The sequence below is a fragment of the Oncorhynchus mykiss genome, chromosome 9 (genome assembly GCF_057628025.1).
Source record: "Oncorhynchus mykiss isolate SJ-2025 chromosome 9, ASM5762802v1, whole genome shotgun sequence".
NCBI lineage: Eukaryota > Metazoa > Chordata > Actinopteri > Salmoniformes > Salmonidae > Oncorhynchus > Oncorhynchus mykiss.
Genome location: NC_143030.1, coordinates 47282122 through 47304141, shown reverse-complemented (window position 1 = coordinate 47304141; position 22020 = coordinate 47282122). Strand labels below are relative to the sequence as shown.

General features: G+C 42.6%; 1 protein-coding gene across 4 annotated transcripts in view; it reads left to right on the top strand.

Annotated features, from left to right (window-relative positions):
• LOC110532130 (polyhomeotic-like protein 2) overlaps nt 1-21408 on the top strand; it is a 49756-nt gene extending 28348 nt beyond the window's left edge. Inside the window, exons 4-14 of one of the 4 annotated variants that reach the window (XM_090184342.1) lie at nt 952-1029; nt 1347-1508; nt 5316-5405; nt 7603-7789; nt 11463-12041; nt 14803-15011; nt 15465-15597; nt 16403-16514; nt 16925-17051; nt 17188-17479; nt 17869-21408. In XM_090184342.1, coding sequence (XP_090040468.1) covers nt 952-1029; nt 1347-1508; nt 5316-5405; nt 7603-7789; nt 11463-12041; nt 14803-15011; nt 15465-15597; nt 16403-16514; nt 16925-17051; nt 17188-17479; nt 17869-18023 — 2124 coding nt within the window. In that variant the 3' untranslated portion in view covers nt 18024-21408. Of the gene's footprint in view, nt 1-951; nt 1030-1346; nt 1509-5315; nt 5406-7602; nt 7859-11462; nt 12042-14799; nt 15012-15464; nt 15598-16402; nt 16515-16924; nt 17052-17187; nt 17480-17868 lie in introns of all 4 variants that reach the window. The other 3 variants (XM_021615755.3, XM_090184341.1, XM_021615753.3) reach the window with 3 other exon arrangements.
• The last annotated feature ends 612 nt before the right edge of the window (nt 21409-22020 follow it).

The window sequence follows — 22020 nt, the reverse complement described above, 5'->3', positions numbered from 1 at the left end:
TATGAACCTGTCGATCATTGTCTCTGATTGAGAACCATACTTAGGTAGCCTGTTTTCCCACTATGCTTTGTGGGTAGTTATTTTCTGTTTAGTGTGTGTTGCACCTGACAGAGCTGTTTAGGTTGTGCCTTTTGTTACCTAGTGTTCAGTTATATTTAATAAAATGCCGAACACGTACCACGCTGCACCTTGGTCCGATCCTTCATACTCCTCGTCAGAAGAGGAAGAAAATCGTTACTACTATAGCTAAAGAGCACTAGTGGTTGCTCAATCCCAGCCCTCGTCCCCGCAGGAGACCTTTTGGTAGGCCGTCATTGTAAATAAGAATTTGTTCTTAACTGACTTGCCTAGTTAAATAAAGGTGAAATAAATAAAATAAACAACAACAAAAAAAATTACAAATTGCCCTCCATCAGTATGAGGCCTGGCTGGTTAACATGGGCTCCTGATACATGACTAGTCCCTCCCTGGGGGCACAGTCATCTTACACTACGAGGGTATTTATACTCTATTAGAGAAGAGAAGGCTACACTTGGGGGCTAAGTCTCTGTCCATTATTATTTGGTCTGTATTGGGTTTTCCCTATGTAGTGGCAAATAGCAAATACTTATAAGAAGAAAAGTAGGTAAGTAGCCTTGTCCGAGCCAGAATGGCCCATAGATCAGGAGTGTATTTCCTGTTTCTGTAATCTGAGGCGGCTTGATGTACAAGTACGCTCTCTGGACAGGATGCTAGTCTATCTCAGGGCCTACTTATAAGGGACACCATAAATAATTGTTCACTATATTTATCCTTTATTTCATTCAAACCAGCAACCTTTCAGTTACTGGCCCAACACTCTAACCACTAGGCTACATGCTGCCCCAACCACTAGGCTACCTGCAGGATGGCACAAATGATTGATTGTTAGTTTTGATATTGGTACCTTTCTTCATTTCCTTCATTTCACAGGCTACCATAGTGGCAGGAAGACAGAGCTCCAACCAGATTTGGACCTCCTCTCACCAGACATGTTCCACACAGCCCACTGTGAGTGGAACTGTTTAAATAAAGATGTCTGTCTGTAGCTAGTCCACTGATTTTAATGACTATCCCTGTTTCTGTCTGCTTGTGTCCTTGTGAACTAGATTATTTTTGTGTGTGCTACATGTCCATGTCAGCATGTCTGTTCCTGCATCTTTGTATCGTTTGCGTCTTTATCACTTGATACTATCTATGGCATGAGGGCATGTTCATGAGTAGGCAACCTTACAGAAAGTTCATAAAATAAACACATGAACAGATATGATTGAAATTGTGTTAGTTCTTCTACAAGTTATAGTCATTACAGTCCACCCCTCTCCTAGGTAAACCCGGCCACGCCTCCAGCAGCGGCCCAGATAATCAGCAGAGTCCAGAGTGTTAGCTCCACTCCCACCTGTATCCCCCAGCAGGCTGTGCTCCTAGGCAACGCCTCCAGCCTCGTCCTCACCGCTAGCCAAGCTCAGATGTATCTGCGGGCTCAGATGGTAAGAGAATGGCACGCACGCACACATTTGTCATACCTATTTCTCCGCTGATTGAATGGTCTATAGTCATCTCCTCTCCACACAACTAGATGGGCCTCTTCATCTGAATAATAAAGGAACGTTTTGCTCAATCTACTCCAATCTGATTTTATTGATCGCATACACGTTTAGAAGATGTTATTGCGGGTGTAGCGAAATACTTTTGTTCCTAGCAGTAATATCTAACAATACACAACAATACACTTTGGTAAACCGTGGGGTGTTGGGTTGAGCGCACAGAGATGGACGCAGAGACAGGGAGGTTAAACCCAGAAAACACAACTTTACTAGGAAACAAAATAAACGTAACAACAAAATAACTTAAGGTTGGCTCGGTCCTTCTCATTCAGGCTCCGTGCCTCCGGGAGCTTCATTCCCCTCTGTAGGCTCACTCCTTGCCTCTCACTTTTTCTCTCCCATGGTGTGCCACGGTGCTCAATTTATGTGGCCTTTACGGTTGGTTGGCACTTTCCCCTAATTACACCGAATTGAAGCCATCAGCGTTGGGGTGCCCAGCCTGGGTACTCCCAACAGAGGGTGCCAATGTCCCAGCACGTACCGCCCCTCTATCACCAACCCCGAGGGTAGACCTGCCGGGATACCACAACACATAAATATAAAAGTAAAATAATGGAATTGAGAAATATAGAAATATTAGGACGAGCAATGTCAGAGTCCGGAGTATAAATATATATATTATTTGTATTTATTAATGATTAAATACAGCCTTATTCTAAAATGGATTAAATAATTTCCTAATCAATCTACAAACAATACCCCATAATGACAAAGCAAAAACAGTTGTTTTAAAAAAATTTGCAAATGTTTTACAAATAAAAAAACGAGATGACATTTACATAAGTATTCAGACCCTTTACCCAGTACTTTGTTGAAGCACGTTTGGCAGCGATTACAACCTAGAGTCTTCTTGGGTATGATGCTATAAGCTTGTCACACTTGTATTTGGGGAGTTGCTCCCATTCTTCTCTGCAGATGCTCTCAAGATCTGTCAGATTGGATGGGGAGCGTCACTGCACAGCGATTTTTAGGTTTTTCCAGAGATGTTCGATCGGGCTCAAGTCCGGGCTCCAGCTGGGCCGCTCAAGGACATTCAGAGACTTGTCCCGAAGCCACTCCTGCGTTGTCTTGGCTGTGTGCTTAGGGTCGTTGTCTGTTGGAAGGTGAACCTTTGCCCCAGTCTGAGGTCTTGAGCACTCTGGAGCAGGTTTTCATCAAGAATTTCTATGTACTTTGCTCCGTTCATCTTCCCCTCAATCCTGACAAGTCTCCCTGCCACTGAAAAACATCTGAAAAACATCCCCACAGCATGAGGGATTGTGCAGGTTTCCTCCAGACGTGAGGCTTAGCATTTAGGCTAAAGAGCAAGTTAGTTTTATCAGACCAGAGAATCTTGTTTCTCATGGTCTGTGAGTCCTTTAGGTGCCTTTTGGCAAACTCCAAGGACAGTCTCCCTGACCAAGGCCCTTCTCCTCCGATGGCTGTAATGTAACAAAATGTGGAAAAAGTCAAAGGGTATGAATACTTTCCGAATGCACCGTATAGACATTATGGACAGTACGTGGATAGAATATACAGTTGAAGTCGGAAATTTACGTACACCTTAGCCAAATACATTTAAACTCAGTTTTTCACAATTCCTGACAATTAATCCTAGTAAAAATTCCCTGTCTCAGGTCAGTTAGGATCATCACTTTTTTTTAAGAATGTGAAATGTCAGAATAATAGTAGAGGGAATGATTTATTTAAGCTTTTATTTCTTTCATCACATTCCCAGTGGGTCAGAAGTTTACATACACTCAATTAGTATTTGGTAGCATTGCTTTTAAATTGTTTAACTTGGGTCAAATGTTTTGAGTAGCCTTCCAGAACCTTCCCACAATAAGTTGGGTGAATTTTGGTCCATTCCTCCTGACAGAGCTGGTGTAACTCAGTTAGGTTTGTAGGCCTCCTTGCTCACACAAGCTTTTTCAGTTCTGCCCACAAATTTTCTAAAGGATTGAGGTCACGGCTTTGTGCTGGCAACTCCAATACCTTGACTTTGTTGTCTTAAAGCCATTTTACCACAACTTTGGAAGTATGCTTGGGGTCATTGCCCATTTGGAACACCCATTTGCGACCAAGCTTTAACTTCCTGACTGATGTCTTGAGATGTTGCTTCAATATATCCAAATAATTTGCCTTCCTCAAGATGCCATCTATTTTGTGAAGTCCCCCAGTCTCTCCTGCAGCAAAGCACCCCCACAACATGACGCTGCAACCCCTGTGCTTCACTGTTGGGATGGTGTTAATCGGCTTGCAAGCCTCCCACCTTTTCCTCCAAACATAACGATGGTCATTATGGCCAAACAGTTGTATTTTTGTTTCATCAGACCAGAGGACATTTCTCCAAAAACTATATTTGTCCCCATGTGCAGTTGCAAACCGTAGTCTGGCTTTTTTATGGCGGTTTTGGAGTAGTGGCTTCTTCCTGCTGTCCGGCCTTTCAGGTTATGTCAATATAGGACTCTTTTTACTGTGGATATAGATACTTTTATACCTGTTTCTTCCAGCATCTTCACAAGGTCCTTTGCTGTTGTTCTGTGATTGATTTGCACTTTTCGCACCAAAGTGCGTTCATCTCTAGGAGACAGAATGTGTCTCCTTCCTAAGTGGTATGACGGCTGCGTGGTCCCATGGTGTTTCTACTTGCGGATGAACCAGACTTGTGGAGGTCTACAAAAAAACATTCTGGGGTCTTGGCTGATTTCTTTTGATTTTTCCATGATGTCAAGCAAAGATGCACTGAGTTTGAAGGTAGGCCTTGAAATACATCCACAGGTACACCTCCAATTGACTAAAATTACGTCAATTAGCCTATTGGAAGCTTCTAAAGTCATTGCATAATTTTCTGGAAATGTTCACACTGTTTGAAGGCACAGTCAACTTAGTGCATGTAAACTTCTGACCCACTGGAGTTGTGATACAGTGAGTTATAAGTGAAAAAAATCTGTCTGTAAACGATTTTTGAAAAAATGACTGGTGTCATGCGCAAAGTAGATGTCCTAAATGACTTGCCAAAACTATAGTTTGTTAACAAGAAATGTGTGGAGTGGTTGAAAAACTAGTTTTAATGACTCCAACCTAAGTATATGGTCGTCTGGCTGTATGTAAAACTTCCGACTTCAACTGTATAGTTTATCTGAAGAATACGTAGGAAGGAATAGAATATGTACAGCAATAGTTGAATAGGATGGACTTGACTAGAATAGAGTACTCTGTTTTCCATATGATTTAATATTATGATTTCCTTCATGTGGCCAGGGTATAGATATGTGGCACAGCAGAGGGTAATTTAGAAGGAAAACAAGACTCAAAACTTGTGTGTCAGTTGTGTTTTTACTGGCAGATATACTGAGGTTCCTCGTATGATTTTTTTGGACAGGAGCCATAGTGGATAGTCATGTTTTTTGTTGTTGACAACTCTTTCCTCTCTGTAACCATCAAGCATCCTTGAGTTGCTATCCATCTTAGATCAGAATAACACAGTGCAAGGCTGCACATGGCTGGCCTTGTTCAAAATCAAATTGCAGCCAGGGAAGAAAATGCCTTAGCCATGTAATTCATGGATGGTGAGATTCAGTTGAAAGAGCTTTGTTACTGTTGTTTTTTGGCCTCAATAGCTCAGTGGGATAACACCAACTTTAGCTGAGGGCTTAGCTGGTCCTGATTTGGAGCTGTCTTAGTGCCAATATTGTTTTGTTCTCCCAGCTCATCTTCACCCCAACTGCAGCTGTTGCCACTGTCCAATCAGCAGCCTCATCACAGTCTGCCACCAACCAACAATCTGCTAGTGCACAGGTAATATTCACCACACACAACATCCATTTACAACCCCAATGAGCACACACATGCACACAATTGGATTCAATTTTTTTTGTTTTGTACCTTTATTTAACTAGGCAAGTCAGTTAAGAACAAATTCTTATTTACAATGACTGCCTACACCGGCCAAATCCGGTGATGCTGAGCCCAATGGGACTATCAATCACAACCGGTTGTCATACAGCCTGGAATTGAACCAGGGTGTCTGTAGTGATACCTCTAACACTGAGATGCAGTGTCTTGCGGCACTCAGGAGTCCGACTGTGGGAGAATCCCAATAGTTTTTTCTCGCCTCCTCTCCTCCATCTGCAAGGAGAGGAAACGTGGAAACAAATGAGCTTGTATGAATTGAGACTGTCGTTCTCCAACCACTGGTCATCAGACAAATTATGTTTACAGGGGCAGAATCCCCAAATAAATATGTAAGGTGATAATAACAGATGTAGCTAGTTGTGCAAGACATTTTATAGATAAAAGGATGAGTAAAATATTGTTTTTAAATGTGTTTCTCCTTCTCCTTTTTATTTTTTTACCTTTATTTAACTAGGCAAGTCAGTTAAGAACAAATTTTTATTTGCAGTGGTGTAGTTCTATCTTTGAATTTGTCAATCAAAATTTGTAGCCTACTGACAGATGTAGCCTATTGAATATCATTGTAGAATAGACCTATGCATAAAATGCTTCATCCATTTGCAACGTCTGCCTATGCCCACACATTGTCTCAAGAATAGTTGCTATTTTTAATACACCAAACACTGTTAGGTATACCTAATATCCAAATAGACCATCATCTCTGTAAATCTTGAATGATAATTATATACGTTTTACTGGTGAAATGTCCAAACTGCATGCCAATAATTTGATCTCAATCAGTTTCATGGGAATATGCCTTTAGATCTTCTGTTTCGTGAGCGAAGAAGCCCTTTCCTGCAGTCAAATGACCAAATCGCCCTCTAGTGTTCTCATGGGTGGAATGTTATTAATATTTTTCCTAAATGTATAATTAATGAACAAACAAAAAATGTACCACCGAAAATACAGTATTTCTATGTCAAGCGATACGGTTATATTTCAGTCTTCTGTGATATACAGTACCAGTCAAAAGTTTGGACACACCTACTCATTCAAGGGTTTTTCTTTATTTTTAACTATTTTCTACAGTGTGGAATCATGTAGTACCCAAAAAAGTGTATATTTGAGATTTTTTAAGTATGCACCATTTTCCTTTTTGACAGCTTTGCACACTCTTGGCATTCTCTCAACCAGCTTCATGGGGTAGTCACCTGGAATGCATTTCAATTAACAGGTGTGCCTTGTTAAAAGATAATTTGTGGAATTTATTTCCGTCTTAGTGTGTTTGAGCCAATCAGTTGTGTTGTGACAAGGTAGGGGTGGTATACAGAAGATGGCCCTATTTGGTAAAAGACAAGTCCATATTATGGCAAGAACAGCTCAAATAATGAAAGAGAAACGACAGTCCATCATTACTTTAAGACATGAAGGTCAGTCAATGCGGAACATTTCAAGAACTTTGAAAGTTTCTTCAACCACAGTCGCAAAAACCATCAAGCGATATGATATCAAGCAATCAAGCACTGGCTTTATATCAAGGATAAGTTCATCAGCCTCGGAAATGCAAACTTGTAGTGTATTTGAGTTTTAAAAAAGCATCTAAAGTTTGTCATTTCCACTTAGAAATTTCAGACTTGATTGCCCTAATGAAAAATGTATCAACCCCTACAAAAATGCAATTATAATACATATAGCAATTCACAATTCCTGTTGCTGCAGGTTTATTTTCCTGCTGTTGCAAACTGGCTGAAATTAAGATCCTACATCTGTATCTATAGGCAGCTACAGCCTACAGATTTATTTTGTTTGTCATTCTATCATTTTCATGGCATTTTAGTGGTGATTAAATATAATTTATTTAGAATTTATCAGAATTAATTTTCCATAAGTATTTTTGACCAGCTCTGACTATTCGCAAATTGAAAAAAGTGAGGTGAGTGAGGCAGCACTACTCCCTGCTCCTTTGTTTGCCTGCTAACGAATTGGCACTCTCCTCGATCACCCATTGGTTTCCGGGTCACGGAGGAGTCGAGGAGAGAACATACTTTTGTCCAATTGGAATTTTTCCCATGATGATGTTTTAAATCTCCTTTTCCCATAGGTGCAGAACCTTGCCATCTGTAGTCAGCAGGGGGCCCACTCCTCCTCTCAGCTCCAGGGCCTTCATCTCAAACAGATGTCTGGAGGGGCCCAAGTCTCCCTGGCTGGTCAGCTCAGGGATCCAACCCAGGGGCCGCAGGGAGCACAACTGGGGTCCCTGGCGGCCCCATCAGAGGGGGGGCAGAAAGGTGAGGGCCACTTGGTGACCATGAGCCGCAGTGTGATGGCCGTCAGCAGTCACCCCCTCATCAGCCCAGGTAGACCACACTCAAAGCGCCCTGTTCAAGGTTAGCATAACAAAGAAGCATAGGTTTAATAGTAATTGTTATATTAGTCTGAATGTAGGTGGTGTATGATGACACCAACACGGTTTCAGAAACATGATAACAATAGGGCATGTAGTTGTAGTCAGGGCAGGGCGCTGTTGATTTTCTACTTTTGCTATAGATAAATCAAATTTCACACACAGTTAGAGCAAGTCTAAAGAGGTGTTTTTACCACACAATTTCATCAAAAGACACTTCCATAACCTTGTCTCCGCTACAGGTCCTTTTGAGTTCTACTTCCATACCACATCACCAGGCCGGCACAGGGCTATCTGTCAGACCTATCCAAGAGAAGGCTTTACTGTAAATGCAGGCCAATCCTTCATTAGACTGCCAGCCCTATTCACGTGGACCCACTTACAGAGGAAATGTATTATTATTACAGGACGTAAAGGGGAAATGGCCTAGGATCAGACGGCAAGCCTCAGCCAGACCCCAGTTACCGCTCCAAAACGGAGCAAATATGGCAGAGAAGGGTCTAAAAGTAGTCTTAATGGCAAGACGACTGACGGCTTCAAAACACAGCAGCAGTACACTCGGCGTAGTTCTAATATGCAGAGTTCCTTGACCAGTGGTGGATAAAAGTACCAAATTGTCATACTTGAGTAAAAGTAAAGATACCTTAATAGAAAATGACTCAAGTGAAAGTGAAAGTCACCCAGTAAAATACTACTTGAGTAAAAGTCTAAAAGTATTTTGTTTTAAATATATTTAACTATCAAAAGTAAATGTATTCGCTAAAATATACTTAAGTATCAAAAGTAAAAGTACTAACAATAAAACATTCCTTAAATTAAGCAAAGTAGATGGCACAATTAAATGTTTTATTTATGGATAGCTAGGGGCACACTCAAACACTCTGAAATCCTTTACAAACAAAGCATTTGTGTTTTGTGAGTCTACCAGATCAGAGGCAGTAGGGATGACCAGGGATGTTCTTTTGATAAGTGTGTGAATTGGACCGTTTTATGTCCTGCTAAGCATTTAAAATGTAAAGAGTACTTTTGGCTGTCAGTGAAAATGTATGGAGTAAAAAGTACATTATTTTCTTTAGGAATGTAGTGAAGTAAAAGTAAAAGCTGAAGTTCGAACACTGTTATAAGCTGAACTGTTGCACGAGGAGGAGAGACCTTTTTCCCCCATGAGGATCTCATTAGTAGTTGGGATAAAAGGGATATCCCAAACACCATCTTATACAGTCACCTCCTTCCTGCAGCACTAGAGCTTTAAGCAGCCCTAAGCCAAACCAGACGGTCTCCCTAGTGTTGCTAAAGGTGAGGAGGGCAAGGCTGCAGTGGAGGATACGGCTGAAGGCTTGACCCATGGGTCTGAGCTACTCCTAATGAGCTACTTCCAGATGGGGGCTGGCTGGGGGGATGCCCCTCAGTGCTGCACATCTTCCCCTCTGTCACCATGTGCGCACAGGAACACCGCCCCCCCCCCCCCCCCCCCCCCCCCCCCATCTCAGTGTCCAAAATCAATAGATCAGAGGCAGAAACTTCTGTTTCCGATTAAAATGCATGCCACAAGGGGTTGCGCTACTGTTTTATAAAAATATTGTTGGTGGTATTTATTTCCTTATGGAAAAACCAAATGAATTTCACATGTGAATGCATGTGAAGTGTCCCAAAAACACATGTTTTCATATGATTTCACATTTTCCACATGTGAAATCATGTGATTTTCCTGTAAGGGTTGCGTCTGTTGGGTTATTTTGACCGGCTCAATTGGTTCATGTACGGAACATTGTGTGCTAGATTCAATTATTTATTGATATGTGTAAAACCAAAAGTAGACTGCGGTCTGGACCCAAAGTCGCAATATTGAATTGGACACAAAGCAGTCCCCGCAGCTAGCCAGTTTGAAGCTTTTAGACTTGGCAGTGTAACACATGTAAGTGGTGTGTGAATATTGGAGGGAAGGCTGGCACACCGCTTTAAAGGAGTTGTCACATAACTAGTGGCTGTAGAAGAGTTTCCACAGAATAATCCCCAAACCACAGCAGAGTGAGTTGTCAAAAAGGCCTTTGTTTCCACCAGTTTGGGGCCTGACTGAGGTACTTATAAATGGTGAGGCAGGCATTCTATGAGTGGACCACAGCAGAGGAAACCAAGAAGGCTAATGATCACGAGACGTGCTGCCCCACCAGAAATTGCTGCTCTTCACATGCAGTAGAGGCATCTACTGCACACATTCAATCAAAAGTGATTGGGCTTCATGCATGGAGGACAACAGCTGTTTCACCGATAGGTCCCATTGAGTTGAGCGTGTCATGTGTGTAGAATGAGACACAGTTGACTGGATACATTCACCTGAAGACAGACTCTGTGGTGGCGCGATACAAACGGGCTGAAGGGGATGTCAAAGGTATTAGCTTTACAGTCATGGTTGGCATACAGTACATGATTTAGGGGACACATCCATTAAGGACTATTTATTTACAGGTTCGTTTTAGTTTACCATGGTTTTCTGTTAAAGGCCCAGTGCAGTCAAAAACGTGATTGCCAGTGTTTTATATTTCCACGCTATGATGTTGCAATAATACTGTGAAATTGTGAAAATGACTAATGCCCCTTTAGTGTAAGAGCTGTTTTGGTGGGAGTTCTGGCCTTCCGTGGTGGCATCACCATGTGGTAAATTAGTTGGTAGACCACTAAGAAACAGAGTTCCAAACCTCTCTGCCAATAACAGCACATTTTCAGTTTTTCCCTCCCCATTCAGACCACTCCCAGATAGTCCTAGCTAAATTCTTGCTTGAGAAATTGTTGTTTGCTAAGAAGCTATTTTTGTTGATTTTTGACAATTTGTATTGAAAACAATCACAGTGAGATACTTAATTGTTACCCAGAAATGATTTGATATTGAGATAAAAACGCCTGCATTGGACCTTTAAGAGACTACACATAAAATCCTAATTTCACTAATACAATATTTATTTGTATAGCACTTTTCATGATACTCAAAGACATTCAAAGTCACTAGCCATAACATGGCTTCGATGGTGTTTTGATTTGGGTTTCGCTCTCCTATAAGTGAACGTCCGTAGTAACCACAGACCTTTACAAACTGCAGCGCTTGCAAGACTCTGATGTGGAAGGCGGCAATGTTTTTGAAAACGGGAAGCTGTCTTTAAGTGTCCTGTTACTCGTACGCCTAAGACTACATCAATGGCTCTTTTCCCCAGATGTTTATCTTCTCTAGTTCCACAGACCATGGTCATGTGTTTGGCCTCAGGGAACCTATTGTTCTGCGTATAAACACATTTTATGAGAGTGAGGATTAATCCAGGCTTGACTGACTGAAGCCAAAGATGAACATGCCCTGGGGTGTCTGTTTGTTTGGGAAGTTATTGCTGTGGTAACCAATGTAAGATATGTCTGAGGCTTACTCATTTAGGGCCAAATCCTAACTTGAAATGTACACAACTAAGAATTACGTACGAGGGTAGCTACATTTTATTGTTTGTTTTGTGAAAGAAACCTGATATTTCTTAGTTTAAAGACTAATGTTGATTTATGTGTTTGTTTTTTTACAGCGTACGCACAAATCCAGACGCACCAGTTTCTGCAGCAGCAAAAACAGCAGCAGTTTGTGTTCCAGCAGCAGCGACACCAGACCCAGCAGCTTTCTCTGAGGGGCCAGGCCCCAGTGCTACACACAGCCTCCATCCACAGTCACTCTCAGGCCCAGATGCTACAGGCCCTGGCTATCCAGCCCCCGCCCAAGGAGGGCCCCGTCCCTGTACTTCCCAAACCATTTGTCTCTGCCAATGTTCCTAGCCAGCAGGCCACCATCTTTCACTCTACCGTCAGTCCCCAGATTCTTACCCACAACGGGCCATCCCCTGTGGTCACCCAGACCCAGGCTGCTCCGCTGCCCAACACCAAGTTAGTGCAGATGGCTGCAGTAGACCTCCAGATCCAGCCAACTGCTCTTACACCAGCCTCTCAGCTGGTTCAGGATAGTGCTGGCAAGGAGCTGCCCACGTCTGAGGTAGTCACGGAGAACAGCTCCACTCCCCTCATACAGCAGCCAACAGCCCCTCCTATTCTTGAGGTCATCACTATTGAGCAATGCCCATCGGATCCCAGCAACCCCACCACACCCACTGGAGGTAGATATTATATTTTATATGTCACAAGTTGCATCTCTAAGTCATTGGACTTATGGATAACCAGAAGCCCTGACTGGCTGTTCAATTTGTTACAGTAATGTGACATCCCACCCATCCATTCACTCACTCACTGACTCACTCACTCTCTTATTCAATGACTCACTCACTCACTCACCAACCCATGACCCACCAACAACCTACTCACTCACTCACTCACTCACTCACATCCATCTGTATGCTTGGGCAGCTCAGGCACAATGGCCATCCCCACTCTAGCGCTCCCCTTAAGCAGAATACTAAATCTGTCATGGCCCAGAGTCCATTGTCCTACCTTGCCACTTGGGGGAACGTGACAGCTTTTGCCATAATTACGGGAAAGGGCCAGGCTTTGTCACTCCCGCCATGGGAAAGTTTTCAGGCTTCCGCTTCCGTCTTACCAATATTTCTCAAATATTGAGGGAATTCGATTATCTGGACCAAGTTATCCCGGTGGGAAGAGTTTGCAGCAGGTGAAAAGAATTTGTATACAAGTCGGCTCAAAACAAAAGTGACATTTGTGTTTTCAAATGCAAAAGTGATATTTTTATTTTTTTTAAATCTTCCATCCCAATGAAAAATTGTTTGAAAATTCTAACATATATTACATGGACAATTACTCTAATTGTTCGATTTGAGAAGGGCGCTCCTTCCACTTTTGCCTGTTCACGTCACGGGCCATATACCGGTGCACCGGAAAGCAGTGAGGGGAAAATAAAGTCCACCAATCAGAGAGGTACTCCTTTTGAGCTACTCGCCGCCATTGAATCACATTCCAAGTTGCGCTGGCCAATTGTGGGAGTGCTTTATTTCCTAAAGGCTTGTCATGTCTGACAGGTGTATCTGAGTGAGACACATCCACTCAGACATTCAAACATGAATAATATACTTTCAAGAGGCCCGGATGCTATTACTCTGCAGAGACTGAAGTGGCCGCCACTGCTACTTGGCTACTCTGAATCACAGCAGTACACCATGTGATCATGGCACAATCCTCCTCTAAGTGTAACTGTTAGGTGGTCATAATTACAACCTTGATCTAGCATGTCCAGTGATGCCTAAAACCTTGGTCCACCCTCAAGCCTAGGCCAGCATGTCTGCCTGTGGACATCTTGTGACAGACAGCTGAATTAAATAATACTTGTGTCAGAAAAACGTGTTATGTATATGTCATGACATGTAATTTAACACAGTCTTTACTATTCGTGGTATATTTTGACATAATGACAAGTCATGGAAGAGTTGGAGGTCCTATACCTTTAGGCCCATAGCTCAAAAGTGGAGAAAATCCATCTCTCAATTTTCCCCATTCCAAACATTTGTCACTAAATCTATGAAAATATGCCATTTTTACATACAGGCGTTCAATTCTGTTTTGCCAATATAGTTCTCAAATATTGAGGGGATTCGATTATCTGGACCAGGTTTCCCGGGTGGGAAGAGTTTGCAATGGGTGAAAGTTTATTGCATTCTCTTTGGTACAGAGCTGCAGTGAGCCAGGGTCCCTCTGGCCAACGGCCAAGTCGGCTCAAAACAAAAGTGACATTTGTGTTTTCAAATTTCAAATTGATATTTTGATAACAACTATCTGCCATTTCAATGAAAAGTAGTTAAATAGTTAAACAAATTAAAACTTTTATTATATGGACAACTACTGTTACTGTTCGAATAGAGAGGCGCTCCTCCCACTTTTGCTTGTTCACGGGCCATATACCAGTGTTCCGCGGTTCATTTTAATCAAACCACCAATGTGGTAGATTGTACTGGAAAGCAGTGGGAGTGGAAAATATAGTCAGCCAGTCCAACCAATCAGAGAGGGAGTGATTTTGAGCTACTCGTCACCATTGGATCACATTCCAAGTTGCGTGGTCCAATGGTGGGGGCGCTTTATTTTCTATTCAGTTCAGGCATACAAAGGCTACTTGCTTGTGTACTTTTGCAGGGATAATAGTGCCGAACAAACTGAAGAAAGCATACGAAAAAGTGTCGATGTGATTGCATTGCTTGTGTAGTTTCTACTTATGTAACGGGTGCGTATTTCCACGGAATATTTGTGAAATGTTTGAGAACATGATTTGTTTGCTCCATGTTGCCTTGGCGGACGAGATATGAACGGAAGGGTTGCTCGGAGCAGTGGAACAAAGGGGTGTGCCACGGAGTACTGTCTTTGGGTGTGCTTTCGCTCCGGTGTTGACCGGGACGTTAGAATCAGAGCGTCTATATTTGTCATTTTATTGTGGTGCGTTTCTCAATTTAAGCTAATTTTCAAAAGAGGGCAAATGTAGTTTTAATGATGTCGACGAAACCTTTGCACTTTTATACCGTAATTTATTAGGAACAATACGCATGTGGGACAATAAGCACCTTGCGCAATGATCATTAATGATTAGTTGATACAGTACATATTCTTTGTATTAAATACACTTACTATTCTTAATTGTTTTGTTGACGAAAGTCGTTTTTTTTTGTAGATGTAGAATGATGCGGCGAGGAAAATAAACAAAACAATTTCGAAAGTGTTCCAGATTTTCTTCTAGAATCATTAATTCTTCACTGCGTAAAACATGTCCATATTCATCATTATTGTTACATGATTGGTCATTCTCTCTTTTATTATTATTTATTATTATTATTATTACTTCAGCACTGACTCCTGCACGCCAGTTAACATTTTACACAAATATTTCCTTTTTATTTACTCACAAATATGCCATTATGCCAGCAGGTAAGGGAGACGCTGAGTGGCTGAATGCGCAACCAGGTGCAGGCTCACTTCCAGTCATGACCTCAGGGAATGGGAACAATGCGCCCATGGTGACAGGCAGTACCCCACAGAATGGCGAGAGCAAACTGCCTCAAGCCATAGTGAAACCCCAGATCCTCACCCACTTTATTGAGGGATTTGTGATCCAGGAGGGAGCAGAGCCTTTCCCTGTGAGTAGGATTCTGAAGAAGCTTTCCACCCACTGGGCACATGGCTCTTCAGAAGCAGAGACACACACACACATACACACACACAGGCGGACTGGGACCAGAAATCGGCCATGGCATTTCTAACACTCTCTTCCTCTTGGTCCCCACACCGGCCCATTTCTTCTTTTTTTTTTAGGCCCCCATTATTAGCCGAATAAGAATCATTTTGCGCAAAAAAACAGAAGTTAGACAGGCCCACTGGGCAAATAATTGACCAGCGTTATCTGCCCCTGCATGCCTGTTTTGGAGTCAACTGAACCATGAGGACACATAGTTATCCATGTACATGACCAGTAGTGCATTTCCTTCTAGTGGACTAAATGAGACTAAACCATTCATATCATTGTGTAGTGTACAGCATTTTACCACCGGTGTAAGCAGCATGTGTGACGTGAATTGTCTCTGTCCTTTCAGGTGGAACGCCCGTTGTCGTTGCTGATCGAGAACCTGAAGAAACACAAACAGCAGACGCACTCTGATTCTGAGAAGACGACGACCTCCTCCAACAGCACCACTGACTCTGAGATGGAGGACCTATCACAGCAAGGTAAAGGACCAGCCAGAAGACATCTTGCTTGGCCCACTTCTATGGCCTTTTCTCAATTAGATTTGCTCAACTCCTGCGTCCTCTCTCCTCCGTCTTCTCTTGCCTCCTTTACAAAAAGGTCAAAGGTAACCGAGGAGAGGCGGTCGAGGAGAGTGAATGTGGACGAAGATGCGCTTATACGAAATGAGAAGCTCCTCCACTTGCAAATTACGTTTACAGGGGGGGAATCCCAAAATAAATGTGTAAAGGGATAAAAACAAATTTAGGTTAGTTGTGCAAGACATTTTATAGATAAAAGGACAAGTAACATTGTTTTTAAATGTGTATTGTTGGAGGAGAAAAGCATGCACAACAGCTGATTCAAAGGGGGTGTGGTAGATATCAAAACTATTCTGCTGTAGGATACACGTGCTTCCTCGCCAAAAGGAGGCTATCGGGGAGTGGAGGACCGTCTTTCATTTGCCTACTAACGAATTGACACACTCCCTGACCACTTATCAGTATCCAGGTCGCAGAGGAGAGAGGATGTAGGATGGACTTTTGCCCAAACGAGAAAAGGCCTATTAACCCAGAACTACAAGCTTCTCATTGTGGCATTGGCTACCTGGATCTTATTGATCCGTACTGTAGGACTGTCTTTAGTGTTTTATCAGTCTCATGTCAAGTCTCTGAACATCGGAAAGTCAGCCAACCACTTGCCTCCGTAGACATGAAGCCATGCCACACTCAGTGCCTGTCATGCCAACTGGCATTCAGTGTTAATACCCACTGTATTTTTACCCCTGGTTCCCATGTTGCTGTGCAGAGCTGAAGCAGCAAGAGGAGCCCACCCTGACGTGTGAGCTGTGTGGCAGAGTGGACTTTGCCTACAACTTCAAGAGATCCAAGAGGTTCTGCTCCACAGTGTGTGCCAAACGGTAAGGCTTGGATAGACAAGATGCTGGGACTGAGATCTGGGTTGTACTCATTAGGCACCAAACGGAAGGAAACGGACTGCAACAGGGAGGGACTATCTGAACTTCTATTTTCCATTGGAAAAACATTTAGCAAAGGTGTGGTCTAATGAATATACCCCAGGCATCCTGAATTACATTTTCGCCAGTAGTTGTTGCTGCAGTAATTACAGCAGTAGTACACAAGTGCAGGAATAACAAATACATGAATTGGCTTATTTGTTACTTGAGCTTTTAATTTGTTAGTCAGATTTTTTTATTTTTATTAATTGACAATTTTAAAAAAAATGGCTTGCTCAGCCTTTGAAACACTTAGTTACCCAAGCTACTTGTTGATACATTGCCCCCCCCCCCCATATAAAATGTTTGTGCAGGTACAATGTGGGGTGTACAAAGCGAATGGGCCTCTTTCCAAATCGACAAACCACGATGGAGAAACTGAAGAAGCAGAGAACATCCAATGGGAACCACCAGAAATCAAGCTCCGAGACCAAAAAACTGGTGAAATGGCACTGTTCACAAAATATCAAGAATAAAAGCACTATATGACTTAATAAACATATTTCCATTGAGACCCTCTTTCTGGCTAGAATGGCAATAATCACTTTAAAGCTAAATCTTTCCTTTGTGTTTTCAGACTCCCATTACTGGGCAACAACCTGGGGGTGGATCGGTGACGTCCAGCCACCCCTCTCACCCTGGTCACAGAGAGTTCAGCCAGTGTTTAGACATGTCCAGCTACGAGGGTCCCCCTTCACCCCCACTGTCTGCTGCCAGCTCTAGTGCTCCCAGGTCCCAGGCGGGCAGAGGGGCAGAGCACATGGAGGGCGGTGGACAAGAGCTGCCCCTCCTTTCCCAGCACTTCCAGCCCAGAGACCCGGCCAAGTGGAACGTGGAGGAGGTCTACGAGTTCATCTGCTCCCTGCCAGGTGGGCACTGCGACATTTTCCATTTACTCCAACAGTTTCTAAATGGCAGAGTAGCAGCCCAATACAACAGTGGTCACCAACCTTGCTTTTGGAGAAATGCAGGGTGTGCAGGCTTTTGTTTTAGCCCAGTAGTAACATACCTACTTCAGTCAACAAACTTAGTCTTTTGATTAGTTGAAATACAAATTAAATCAAAGTTTGTTTCAACACTAAAACATAAATATCGGTTCCACAAACAAAATTGCTGACCTGACCCCTGTCATAAATCAAGCAGGAGTGATTTTTAGAAAATACTTGCCTGGAACCTGGTGGTTATGTGTAATGTTATTCTTTTAATATATATCTTTCCTATAAAGCTAACTCATCAGGCTGTTTGTTTATATTCCCAGGTTGCCTGGCGATAGCCGAGGAGTTCCGCTCGCAGGAGATCGACGGCCAGTCCTTGCTGCTGCTGAAAGAGGACCACCTCATGGGCACCATGAACATCAAACTGGGGCCTGCGCTCAAGCTCTTTGCCGAGATCAGTATGCTGAGAGACTCGTAACCCCTCCTCTCTGGAGCCACTCCACACTGCCGGAAAGTGTCCAGAACACCGTATTTATACGGTACTCTGACCAGGCTCAAGCCTACCGCTGTGGCAGGTTGGTCCCACGGGGGTGGAGGATGGACGAAAGGTGTCTCTGTTTCATAGAAGCTGATGGTCCATAGCATATTGACAACGCTATCTGAGTTTAGAGCTTTGCCTCTTTGGACTCTCCTATGCAATGCAGGAACCGTTAGCTACTGAATGAGTTGTACTGTGGATGTTGTACTGTGCACAAGGAACTTATCCAGCTAGACTCAAATGGACAAGGTGGTACTTAAGTTCATAAATGCCGTTACTAGTAGTTAGAGATTCTCTGGTACATCTGTATACTTTTTTAGCCAGTAATTCTGAAAGTAGCGCTCACGAGCCAAAAGTGGTCCCTGAAAATTGCGTACTACGTAACATATGTGCCGATATGTGCATCACGTCATTGCTCTCTCTCTCTGCTGTGTGCGTCTTGCTAGCTGTCACTCAAATAGTGAGGGGCTGAAGCACATTGGTTGGAACTCGAATTGTTAGGGGGCTGGCCCACATGGGGGAAAATGTAGGGAAAATGGCACGGCACAGCTTCCAGTAAACAGCCTCTTTCAAACTAGGATTTTGTGGCTAATTGAGGTAAAGTAATTCTGCTCAGATTATGCATTTATGAACTACACATGTCACATGCACCAAATACAACAGGTGTAGACTTTACAGTGAAATGCTTACTTACGAGCCCATTCCCAACAATGCAGAGTTAAAATATGAGGCGCATATTTGCTAAATTAAAAGGAAATGCACATCCAGCCTGAAGTGGGAGGTTTAAAAATATATGAACTCAGCATAAAATAAACGTCTTCTCACTGTCAACTGCTTTTATTTTCAACAAACTTAACATGTACATATTTGTATGAACATAAGATTCAACAACTGATACAAACTGAACAAGTTCCACAGACATGTGACTAACAAAAATTGAATAATGTGTCCCTGAACAAAGGGGGGGGGTCAAACGTAACAGTCAGTATCTGGTGTGGCCACCAGCTGCATTAAGTACTGCAGTGCATCTCCTCCTCATGGACTGCACCAGATTTGCAAGTTCTTGCTGTGAGATGTTACCCCACTCTTCCACCAAGGCACCTGCAAGTTCCTGGACATTTCTGGGGGGAATGGCCCTAGCCCTGAGATCTGGTGGCATTGTCATGCTGGAGGTTCATGTCAGGATGAGCCTGCAGGAAGGGTACCACATGACGGAGGATGTGTTCCCTGTAACGCACAGCATTGAGATTGCCTGCAATGACAACAAGCTCAGTCCGATGATGCTGTGACCGTCCACCTCCAAATCGATCCCGCTCCAGAGTACAGGCCTCGGTGTAACGCTCATTCCTTCAACGATAAACGCGAATACGACCATCACCCCTGGTGAGATAAAACCGCAACTCATCAGTGAAGAGCACTTTTTGCCAGTCCTGTCTGGTCCAGCGACATGGGTTTGTGCCCATAGGCGACGTTGTTGCCGGTGATGTCTGGTGAGGACCTGCCTTACAACAGGCCTACAAGCCCTCAGTCCAGCCTCTCTCAGCCTATTGTGGACAGTCTGAGCACTGATGGAGGGATTGTGCGTTCCTGGTGTAACTCAGGCAGTTGTTGCCATCCTGTACCTGTCCCGCAGGTGTGATGTTCGGATGTACCGATCCTATGCAGGTGTTGTTACACGTGGTCTGCCACTGCAAAGACGATCAGCTGTCCGTGCTGTCTGAGGCATCTCACAGTACGGACGTTGCAATTTATTGCCCTGGCCACATCTGCAGTCCTCATGTCTCCTTGCAGCATGCCAATGGCACTTTTACGCAGATGATCAGGGACCCTGGGCATCTTTCTTTTGGTGTTTTTGAGACCGTAGAAAGGCCTCGTGTCCTAAGTTTTCACAACTGTGACCTTAATTGCCTACCGTCTGTAAGCTGTTAGTGTCTTAACGACCGTTCCACAGGTGCTTGTTCATTAATTGTTTGGGTCATTGAACATGCATGGGAAACAGTGTTTAAACCCTTTACAATGAAGATCTGTGAAGTAATTCGTAAAAATCCAAATAATCTTTGAAAAACAGGGTCTTGAAAAGGGCCGTTTCTTTTTTTTTGTTGCTGAGTTTATATACTTGACAGTCACAAGTTGCGGAGCTTTCTGTAAGTCATTTATTTATTTTTTTAATTGTGAGGTAGTTGCATCTGGATTACTTCTCCATTGATAATATACACTGAGTTTACAAAACACAACACCTGCTCTTTCCATGACATAGACTGGTGAATCCAGGTGAAAGCTATGCCCTGACAAATTGAGGCTGTTCTGAGGGCAAAAGGAGGGGGGTGCAACTCGATATTAGGAAAGTGTTCTTAATGTTTTGTACACTCGGTGTATATTTGATTCTTGACTGGAAGTTGGCGTTTTGGGTATTTCGGTCTTGGCGGGAAAGTGGTTAACCTGCCTAGGACTGTATTTTGAGTTTAGGTTATAAACACCATCCACTGCACAGGACAGTACACAACATGTTACAGTTCACGCCTTGAATAGGTGGGTTGTGATACTTTCCAAACTGTTTTTGTATATAAATTCAACAAAATAGCCTAAAATCATTGCATCCTTTTTATTTCTTGCTTCTTGTGTTTTTAGAAAACGGGTGTTTTTTTAAGGATTCTAAATTTGAATAATTTAGTTTGCTTTCTTAATTTATTGTCCTGTGTCAATGACATTTTCAAAGGGACAAGCCTTAACCATATGTAGTTGTCTGTCAAACTAGCCACCAGGTAGGGTCCCTGGCCTCCAGAAGTCTGGGGAAATGGCAATCGATTACTCTTACAAACTCTAGTGTGAAACTAAGAAAAATCAACTGTCATTCCAAGTTTGTATTATTTTGTGTGATAAACTACTAGGGTTTTAATTGGACAGGAACATGGAGGGACGTTCAGGTTCCCCCACCTATTTTGGTTGAAAAACCTGTGACATTTGAATAGATTTTAGTGAAGATCTAAATTAATAAATTTTTTGGGAAAAGCACCATTCCCAATTCCATTTTGTGCTCGGTATCATATTGAAGGGATCGTTTACACAATGAAATGCAGATTTTAATAGATAATCACTCAATGTTTTTTTTGGTCATCACTGCATCATGTCCTGCAGGCCTTTTTTATAGACTTTGAAACCTGTTGTAACCCTCAAACCAAAGTGTCATCGGCATCATGTTTGTATCTGATGTTTAGGATTAGAAACTCACTTTTCATTCTTCAAGTTCTAAACTTGAGTATTTGTATTTATGGAACTAGTTCTTGTATACCACATTTTGTACTCCAAAAATAAAACCTCAAAATGGTATCTGTGTACACTTTTCTGCAGTGATAAGACCGTGTCATCATTTATTATGAATATTTTACTTAGTGAATACATTTAATTGAAATACATTTTTAGTGGAGTCTCCTATACACATAATCAGTCAATAACAGGGGAAGTGAGAGAATAATTAATTAGAACTATTCAACTGGCTGATACAAAAATGTCTTTCATATCTGCTTCTCTAGTGCATAGACTGAGATGCCATGACCACTAACAGTATGAGTATAAAGCTTATTAGAATCTGACATGGTGAGAAACCAGCAACTACAGCAATTGACAAATATTAATCTTACTCCAAACATATTTTGCTTGAAACTGACCAAAAAAATGAAATGGGATGTCGTCTTTTAGAAAGGTTGGCAGGTGTCCCTTTTAACAGCCAGTACATGTAGCAAATGTGCAGATCTCACAGGCATGCGGATGGTCAGCCACACCTGCTGTTCACAACCACTACAATTAGCACAGAAAATCTTCCCTTAAGTATTTATACAAACGCATACCGACCCATCTAAATACTGTACATTTAGAAGCGTGTGCATGCACACACACGGTATTTATAGTTTTTCACAATATTACAGAAAGAATCCACTAA